At 46.3% G+C, this 10,259-nt stretch overlaps 1 protein-coding gene across 6 annotated transcripts in view; it reads left to right on the top strand.

Annotated features, from left to right (window-relative positions):
• NLRP3 (NLR family pyrin domain containing 3) overlaps positions 1–9,719 on the top strand; it is a 29,958-nt gene extending 20,239 nt beyond the window's left edge. For all 6 annotated transcript variants that reach the window (XM_017545349.2, XM_017545347.2, XM_017545348.2 and 3 more), the window contains 3 exons: positions 4,850–5,020; positions 5,822–5,992; positions 9,319–9,719. In XM_017545349.2, coding sequence (XP_017400838.1) covers positions 4,850–5,020; positions 5,822–5,992; positions 9,319–9,418 — 442 coding nt within the window. In that variant the 3' untranslated portion in view covers positions 9,419–9,719. The remainder of the gene's footprint in view (positions 1–4,849; positions 5,021–5,821; positions 5,993–9,318) is intronic.
• Positions 9,720–10,259: the final 540 nt, after the last annotated feature.

Raw genomic sequence — 10,259 nt, 5'->3', positions numbered from 1 at the left:
CATCCATCCATCATCCATCATCCATCCATCCATCCATCATCCACCCATCCATCCATCATCCATCCATTCATCCATCCATCATCCATCCATCCATCATCCATCCATCCTTCATCCATCCATCCATCATCCATCCATCCATCCATCCATCCATCCATCCTTCATCCATCTTCCATCCATCCATCCTTCATCCATCATCCATCCATTCACCCATCCATCATCCATCCATCCATCCATCCATCCATCCATCCAAGGGAGTATTGGAGCTTTGTGAACACATATCGGTTGCTAATGATGGACAAATAGATTTCCTGTGTATGCTGATCTGGGTGGTATTTATATCCGTAATGTGAATGAAGGCCTATGCGATTTGCATGTTGCATTTGTAATGCACCATGTGTTAGAGCTGCTGTAATGAAATACCACCAATGCAGCAGCTTAAACAACAGAAATGTATTGCCCCTTAGTTCTGGAGGCCAGAAGTGTGAGATGAAGATGCTAGCAGGCTGGGTGCTTCCGAGGGCTGTGAGGATCTGTTCCATGCTTCTCTTTGGCTTCTGGTGGAATGTCATCTTGCTGATGCATTTTGACACTCCTTGGCCTGTAGCTGCCTCTCCCACACCATTGCCTTTATCTCTACGTGGCATCTTCCCTGTATCTGTGTGTCTTTCTCCATGTCCCGGGTTTCCCTGGTGAAAGAACACAAGTCGTGTTAGATTAGTAATGACCTCGTCTTAACTCATTACATTTTCAGTAGCCATATCTCCAAATAAGGTCACATTCTCAAGTACTGGGCCTAGGACTTCAACACACAAAGTTTTGGAGGAAACAATTCAACCCCCTAGCTATTGAAACTAGAATCATAACAGAAATATTTTTTCTGTGATATCCCATTTTCATTTATCATGGATAAATTTCCATGCTGATTTGTGTAAACCTCTAGATTGGGGCATAATATCTCATAGTGTGCTTTGCTATAATTTATTTCATCAAATAATGCATTTTGGGATAACTCTTCTTTTCCACTATTGCAAACAACTCTGCAAAGAGCACATTAGTATATAAAGTTTTCTGCCTGTGTATTTGCTTTGAGATGGATATCTCTGAGTGGCATGAATCAGTCAAAGCTTGGATGCATTTGATGTGTTAGGTATAGCCACGTTTTTATTCCTGAACTTTGGGTCCTCATCTCTGGCTGCGCGTTGTATACTGCCTGTCTCAATATTGCTCAAGTGTCACACATGCTGAGCGCTTGCGAAATTGGTTTCTCATACCCCACCTTCCACCCCCGTTCTGTGACCTGCTCCTGCCCTCTTCTTCCCACCTCGTTGAGTAGCAGGGCTTTCCAGGAGTACAGTCCTAAATGCTCTGCTTTCAGTTCCCTCTACCACCCATCTTTTTCTTTTTTTTTAACACAACACCCGAGGGAACTTCATAAAATGCAAATTTGAAAATATTGGCCCTTTGTTCAGAAACCTTCAGAAGTTCATCTCTGTGGTCAGAATGACATCTTAGCTTGCCACACAGCTGTCCCTGAGGCTGCCCTCTCTCCATTTTGAGTCATCTTGGATGCGTTTTGTTTTGTTGTTTTGGGGATGGGGACTTGCTGTGTTGCTCAGGCTGAATTCGAACTTCTGGGCTTGTCCACATTCATATCACCCTGCACACCACGTCTCGCCTGAACTCCTGGGTTCAAGCAATCCTCCTGTCTCAGCCTCCCACGTAACTGGGACTATAGGTGCACATCACTGTGTCCAGCTATGGATTAGTTCTTAAACACCTTGGTGGCTCTTTTAATCTTCCTTACCCTTGCACCTCCATTTTCTCACTTTCTACCATCCAGCTAAGAAGCTCTTGCTTATTTTTTAATTGCTTCGATCCTCATTTTGTCCGTTGAAAAGCAGGGATAAAAATAACATTCCCATCTTCAGGTTGTGATCATGCAGTGAGATAACCCTATTTAAAGTCATTATTCATGCCAAGCACACAGTAAACACTCAAAAAATGTTAGATCTTCTTCCTCACTTTTCTTTCTTTTTCTTTTCCTTCCCTCCTTTTCTTCCTTCCTTCCTTTCTTTTTCCTCCCTTCCTCCCTTCCTCTCTCTTTCTTTCTCCCTTAGATGAGTAGAAGAATGGAGGTGACTGACCAAGGCCTTTCCCAGGGTCTGGGGCAGGAAAATTCTTGAATCTGAGAGAACCCACTATCTTAGTTTTTACTGGCCTGAAGGTCTGATGCTGGCTTGTCTTCTTGGGCAGTCGGGCAAATCGGACTGTAGGAAGGATACAGTGGGTAACAGGGTTAAAGGGGTGATGGCAGCAGAGTCGGCCCTTTGGTTCCCTCGGGCAAGGCTGTATTTTCCTTCTGATGTCCTTGCAGTGGATTACAACTGCCTGCAGGGGAGCCAAATGGCCTGGAGTAAGGCCAGGGTTTCTTCTTTGTTTTTGATAGTTTTTCCAGCCAAAGTGAGAAGCCCGCGCTCCTGGTGAATAGCTCCATGAACATGCACAGTTGCAAAGGCACACCTGCTGTCAGTGTAAATGTTGATGCGTTTCTTCTTACCCCATCAGAGGGCCTGAGTGAGAGCAATTAACTCAGCCTTTTGCACTGAAGTTCCGGCCGGCAGGGCCTGGGCCCACACACTGTCCGTATCCGTGGTGATGGCCGCCCCAGCCTTTCCCACTCCCTGTTCAAGGAAGCTGCTGCTGTCCCTGAACACGGTAGCGTCAGCCTTCTCCAGGGGGTATCCTGGATGTCCGGGGGAAGCACTTTCTGGCATCGTGCACTGGTGTGGTCAGCTCTGGATCACCCAACTGTCTCGGGCAATAAGGACGATGGGACATACAAATTCAAACACTAGAGACAGACAGACAAGAGACACACAAATCCAGGTGTTAGGAACAAAACAGGACAACTGACACCGAGGCAGATCAGGCATCGAGGTAGATGAACAATCATGGCAGTTTTCAAGGACAAGCAAAGGACTGGATCCTTAGACGTGAGCCTCTAAGGTCCCCACGGACTCACACATGCACACACACATTCAGTCAGAGGTTATTACAGTCTTTTCACACTTTGTAAACAGTTGGAACCCTGAAGAATTTTTTTTTTTTTTTTTTTAAGAGACGGGGTTTCACCATGTTGGTCAGGATGGTCTTGATCTCTTGACCTTGTGATCCACCCGCCTCGGTCTCCCAAAGTGCTGGGATTTCAGGCATGAGCCACCGCACCCGGCCCCCCTGAAGAAATTTTTGCCTTCTTTGTCAATGCTTTAAATTACACAGAACCCAGGGACCCTGTCCTCCAGCATCCTGGAGTGGTGACAGAGTCCAGAGGGGTGCCCTCGTCAGGGCTAAACCCCTCTAGATCACACAAGGACAGAACCAGGACCCCGGACATCCGGAATCCAGAAACAGCCAAAAGTCGACAGAACCAGGAACTCTAGATCTCTAGAATTTAAAGACAGAAAAACCAGAACCAGGACTCTTCCAGAGTCCAAAACCAGAACCAGGACCAGGGACTCTGGGCATCCAGAACCCAAGGTCACAGGAATCACTGTAGTCAGTTCCAGCATCCTGGTAATTGGATGATCCCTGTAACTTCCAGGAATAATCAGATCAGGCCTGACTTACTTCTCCAGGACCAGGGACTCTGAAGAATAATTTGGTGGGGCGTGCTGGGAGTCAATCCACTCCCCTCCGGCAAGGGGTGGTTTATGGGGCCCTGGAACGTCTCAGGGGGTGCCTCCCCTACAGTCCGCCTCCTCCCGCTGGGGAGCCCGGAGCGAGCCCGGTCTGCACCCGGTGGCGAGTATCTTGCTGGGGCCTCCAAATGTTGTAACTGAGTGAGTTAGAAGGAACGCGCCATCCTCTGCGTTTCAAATTAAGAGTCCTTTATTGATTTGCTGGCGACTGAGAGACAGCTAATGCTCAAAATTCTCTCAGCCCCAGGAAGGGGCCTGACTATCTTTTATACCTTGGTTTAGGCAGGGGAGGGGAGTACCTAGCTGAAGCGGAATTTCACAGAAGCAGAAAAGCAGATTAGAGGAAGGGGCTGCGGGCACAGGTGATTTCCATACAATTACCAAGAAGGGGGCGATCAGGCTCCTTCTATACACAGTGTTCAAAGGGAAACTTTTTTCTTACAACAGCAGTGGGGAGGTACGCCAAGCAGAATGCAGTTACAATGGTTGCAAGTGTTAAGAACAGACGCTTCAATGCTCTAAGTGCAGCACGACCCAGTTATGCACCCAAAGGGGCTGTGGTAAGGAGGGGGAAGCCAGGTTGGAGTTTACAGCTAAAATGGAGTCGGTGATGCTAGCCCAGGGTAGGGTATTACAACAGCCCCTAGCTACAGCTTAGAAGGTCACAATGAAAGCTCCCCTGTTGTCTTTCATGTTTCAATAAGCACCCACTTCCCATGAAGAGGATTCTTTTCCCTGTGTCTCTCTAAAAAAAAAAAGACAGGTCCCTGCAGTGTAGGTCTCTGCAGCGTCACAGGCGTTATCTGTCAATAATGGGATGTCCTTCTGGAAGAAGCTGTGCTGAGGAGCACTCCTTGCTGGAGGAAAGCCATGTGAGGAGGAGGAGGAGTATGGGGTAACTGGCTCAGTTTGCCTTGGATCTTTCTGTCGCACTGATTCAGCAAAGCGCCTGCTGAGACCCTCATTTGTCCCTCCTGTGGCAGCCAGGGACAGCAGGTCACGCTCTCCTCAGATCGTGTCTGATAGGTGGCTCCTGGTCTCTGAGCTGAAGGCTGCAGCTGCGGAGACAGGACAAGGCGCTGTGTGGGAGCAGCAGCACAGTGTTTGGGAAGAGCTGGGCACTGAGTGCGCTTCTCCTCGTCCCTCTACAGGTTGGTAAATTCTGGCCTCACATCAGCCTGTTGCTCAGCTTTGTCCTCGGTACTCAGCACCAATGGGAATCTCACGCACCTTTACCTGCGAGGCAACGCTCTCGGAGACAAGGGGATCAAGCTCCTCTGTGAGGGACTCTTGCACCCTGACTGCAAGCTGCAGGTGTTGGAGTAAGTCCTTCAGCTTATGACAGCAATGAGAACACATGGCGGCCAGGGTGGAGGGACGTTTAGACAGAACGACCACCAGATAATCTGTTCTTCTTAGTCTGCCCTGTCCCAGGGTCCGGGGGCTGGGAGGAGTCCTTCTGGATGATATGAAGTTGGACCTCGAGTCCTTTCCATCACGATTTTCTGTACCACAAAAGAAGGGGGCAGTATGACACTTATAGCTTATGGAAATGTAGGGAAAGGCACAGAATTTGGTAAAAAGTCAATTAAACCACTGTTACTTTCTTTTTTTTTTTTTTTGAGACGGAGTCTCACTCTGTCGCCCAGGCTGGAGTGCAATGGCACAATCTCACTGCAACCTCCCCTATCCAGGTTCAAGAAATTCTCCTGCCTCAGCCTCCTGAATAGCTGGGACTACAGGCGCCCGCCATCATGCCCAGTTAAATTTTTTTAGTAGAGACGGAGTTTCACCATGTTGGTCAGGCTGGTCTTGAACTCCTGACCTCGTAATTCACCCATCTTGGCCTCCCAAAGTGCTGAGATTACAGTCGGGAGCCACTGCGCCCAGCCACGCACTGTTACTGATTTCATCTGCACAGTCCGGTGGCTTGAAGAAGATACTCTTATCTGAAAAGGAGAGAAGAGTAACTGGCATACAGGCTGTGTCAAGCTAGTCAGTCCTGTGCTCACTTTTTTTTTTTTTAATGCATCTGAAACAATACAGGCTAAGATGCTAAGATCTTGGGGAGCCAGGGGGATGGTTAAGGGGACATTTTCTTTAAATCACCCCCTTTTTTGCAGATTAGACAACTGCAGCCTCACGTCGCACTGCTGCTGGGATCTCTCCACACTTCTGACCTCCAGCCAGAGCCTGCGAAAGCTGAGCCTGGGCAACAACGACCTGGGCGACCTGGGGGTCATGATGTTCTGTGAAGTCCTGAAGCAGCAGAGCTGCCTCCTGCAGAACCTGGGGTGAGTGTGCTCTGCAGAGATTCCTGGGGCGGATCCCGAGTTCTCAGGAAAAGCTGAGTGTGGTCAAAATCCAGGGTGGCTCTGCTGTCGTCTGCAGCGACTCAGCATTAGGTTGGGCCGGGGTCAGTTGTGGTGGATTTTTAAACACAGAGAATATGAGGTGTGAACTTCACATTCCACTTCATTGAGGTGATTAGAATAACCAGGGTTAAGCTGGGTTTTATCCATATTCCTCAAAGAAACACAAGTCCTGATGCAATTGTGGCCAAGGAGGGTTCTGCTCTACACAAGGAACCGCACTTGGCAGAACTTGTCGTGGTTCATCCGAATTGGAAGGGTCTTTACATAGTGGGGATCTTGTTGTTTCTGACGATTTCTAAAGGGAAAAGATGCTCCAGGAGCATCAAGCTTGGAAATTCCATGAAATTCAACAGTGTGTCAGGGCATTGCTGGACCATGTCTATGTTTGGTGATAGCACTGAGGTAGTCCTTTCCACTCTAGTAAGAACTTCCTGGCAAGTCTTGTGTTTCTGTCAGCTGTGATGATCACACTTTACACTGAAGACATTTTTACTGCTTGGCTTTAAGACCAACATGCTCTCCTGGGTTTTCTCCTATTTCATTAGCCATCTCGACTCAGTTTCCTTTCTGGCCTTTTCTTCATCATCCTGACCCTTATGTGTTGAATCCTCAGAGCTCAGTCACTGGGCTAATTTTTCTTCCCTGCACTTTCTCCTTCATTTAAATTATCTAGTTTTCTGACTTCATGATATATGTGCTGTGCTGTCCAGATTGTATGTCCATAAATCCTGTGTCTGCATGCTTGTCTAATCTTCCTTCTTGGAGATTAAATAAACCTCTCAGATGTCACATCCAGGTCCACACTGGTGCTCTTCTGCCTAAAACCTGCTTCTTCCCCATCTCAGGCAAAGGTAACTTCCTCCGAGTTGCTCAGGCCAAAACATTTCTGGTGCTGTCTTCACTGTCTCTTTTTTCCCATACCCATGTCCCATGTGTCCCTGTTAGCTCTGCCTTTCTGGCTTGGCCACTCCCTGATAGCCTGGGCTGGCTTCACGGCTTCTTCCCTGGCTCAAGCCACCATCACGAGGTGTCTGGATGTCACGGTGGCATTCTGACAGGTCAGCCCGCATCTGTTATCCTGATTTTAGTAGAAAGGGATGCAGCTAAAACGTGACTCAGATCGTATCACTCATCCCAACATCATCCGGTGACTTCTTATCACTTTTTTTTTTTTTTGAGGCAAAGTCACGCTCTGTTGCTCTGGAGTGCAATGGCGTGGTCTCAGCTCACCACAACCTCCGCCTCCCAGGCTCAAGCAATTCTCCTGCCTCAGCCTCCTGAGTAGCTGGGACTACAGGCAGGTGCCACTCACCACATCCGGCTAATTTTTGTATTTTTAGTAAAGATGGGTTTCATCATGTTGGCCAGACTGGTCTTGAACTCCTGACCTTGTGATCCACCCTCCTTAGCCTCCCAAAGTGTTGGGATTACAGGTGTGAGCCACCGCACCCAGCCTCTTATCACTTTCATAGTAAGAGCCACAAACTCATGGTGGCTTCCGTGGCCCATATAATCTGGCCCCCACTGCTTCTGAAGATTCGTCTTCTCCCAGCCCTCGCTCATTCCGCCCCCGTGCAGGGGTCCCCTTGCTGCTTTGCAAGACCTTTCATCTCTGGATTTCTGCACTTGCTTTTCTTCCTGCCTAGAACCTTCTCCCCTTCAATTCCACATGGCTTATCCTCCGTACATTCCTAAATTCTCTGCCTAAAGGTCTTCTCTGTGAGGCTGTCTCTGACTATCCTACTGAAAATGGAAGCCCAACAGGTCCTTTTTTTTCCTTCTCATTCTCCTCTGCAGTGTCGTACTTCTTATGTGCTCTGTCATTTTCTTGTTTATTTATTATCTGTGCTACCAAGATATAAATTCCTTTAGTCCAGGGACTTTGGTCCATATTCATGATCTCAAGGCTGAGAACCTGTTGGAATGCAGGTCTGAATAAATAAAAGTTTGAATCAGCTTTGCATCCTTGTGTAGACATAATGGAGCATGTTTGCTGCAGGACAAGCCAACATTCCCAGAGCGAAGAGAGATGGAGGAAAAAAAGAGGGATGGTCAGGTCAAAGCTGGGGACATTGCTTCATACAGAGTCACTGACCTAGCCTTGAGGGACGTTCAGGACCCAGGCCAAGGAACAGGCTCAAAACAGGCTGAAGAATCCATGAATGCCATCAACCTGTTTTCTCAGGCAGCCATGACAGGCTGCTACAGACGGTGTGACTCAAACACAGAAAGTTGTTTTCTCACTGTTCTGGAGGCTGCAAAGTCCACAATCAAGTCTCTGGTGAATTTGGTTGCTGGTGAGAGTCCTCTTCCTGACTCGCAGATGGCAACCTTCTTGCTATGTGATCACATGGAGGGAGGGGAGGCGAGGGAGAGAAGACAGGGAAGAAAGAACAAACTCTCTGATGCCTCTCCTGTAAGGGCCCCACCCTCACAGCTTCATCTCCCTCCCTCCTTCCCTCCCGAAGGCCCCACCTTTAAGTACCATCACATTAGGGGTTTGGGCTTCATCATGGGAATTATCAAGGGAGAAAAGCATTTGGTATACAACACAACCGAATTGAGATGGTTAGCAATGATGTGGGACAGATGGGCTGATTCATTAGTTGAGTTGCAAGGGAGACTTTATATTAAAGAGGAGGAAGAACTTACATCAAAGAAGACGTGAGAGGCATCCTGGGCAAATGCAATGTGTAGACTTGATCGGGTTTGTGATTAAATGAACATAATGTAAAAAAAATTACAAGACAGTTGAGGAAGTATAAATGCTGACTGGACATACAGTGACATTAAGAAATTACTGTTAAACAGTTTTGATGTGACAGTGATATTGTAATCCTGTTTTAGTGTCACAGAGTGAATTATTTATAGATGTGTTAAATGCAGTATTTAAAATAATCCATGGTGGGAGGAGTGGGTGGGTATTAGGGGAAACAAGTTGACATGACCCTTGTAATTGTTGAACTTGGATAATGGACACAGGGGGTTTGTTATACTATATTCTCTACTTTTACATATTCTTAAAATTTTCCCAACTGGATAGTTAAATTTTTTTTACTAGATAGTTAAAAATATAACAGAAACCACCTTGGGCACTTAGAGCTTTTGTTTTGTTTTAGTTTTAACATTTTAGAGTTTAGAGGTGTGTGGAGTTTAGGGAAATGAAGAGATGAGACTTTTAAGGTTAACGACTCTGAGAGACTTATCTGAAGAGTGCAACCCAGGCTTTCTATTTGCTTTTACAGGTTGTGCGAAATGTTTTTCAATTATGAGACAAAACGTGCATTAGAAACACTTCAAGAAGAAAAGCCTGAGCTGACCATTGTCTTTGAGCCCTCTTGGTAGGGGCAGAAACAGGGCTGCCAGGCACCAGTGTTCTCTGGCCCCTCCAGCCAGGGGGCCTTGGGTGGGGTGAGCTGTAGTCCATCCAGCCCAAAGATCCTTCCAGTGGGGTGTTGGAGAAGAGAGCTTGCTGATGACGCCTTGGTGTAGAGAACGGGCATCTCCTTTATGCCCAGGTGAGGAAGACCCGAGGGCAATGAAAGCTTCTGGATGTTGTTCTCATCACAACGCGTCAATTAGAGGATGTTCCTCTTGGTGACCTCATGTAATTAGCTCATTCAATAAAACACTTTCTTTGTCTTTATTTTTCTCTCCTCACTCTCAAACTTTCTTTTTCCTGTCTTTTTTTCTTCTTTGTTCTCCTTTTGCTCATATAATCATTCCTGCCATCTTTCTATTAACTGACCATTACACAGAACTAATTGACTATATATTATGTTGAAATTTTGTGGCAGCTACTTATTTATTTAAAATTTTTTTGTAATAGTTATGTTTTCTAATAAGAATAATTCATGCTTTTTGTAGCTAGTTCAAAATTCAGGAATATGTAAAACTTTTTTGTATTTATTGAATTAAATTGTTGCCTTTTCTTAATTTCAAAAAAGAGTACCTAGAAATTTTTTAAATTATTTATTTAAACCACTTAAGATAAATTAAATTGCTTTGTGCATTTTAAAAATCGCTTTGGCAAATGATTCAATTGTAGAAAATTTTTAAAAAATTACCTCACACTAACTGTAATGAGTGGAATTTCAGCTTTGGTAGGATAAGAGCATGAAAGTCATGGAGGGAAAGGTTTTAGAGTGTTGGAGCCTGCACTCATAATCGGAAGTATTAGGTAGAA

This window comes from Cebus imitator, unplaced genomic scaffold (genome assembly GCF_001604975.1).
Source record: "Cebus imitator isolate Cc_AM_T3 unplaced genomic scaffold, Cebus_imitator-1.0 Scaffold179, whole genome shotgun sequence".
Taxonomy (NCBI): Eukaryota; Metazoa; Chordata; class Mammalia; order Primates; family Cebidae; genus Cebus; species Cebus imitator.
The sequence above is the reverse complement of the archived record's forward strand: the minus strand, read 5'-3'. Positions and strand labels throughout refer to the sequence as shown.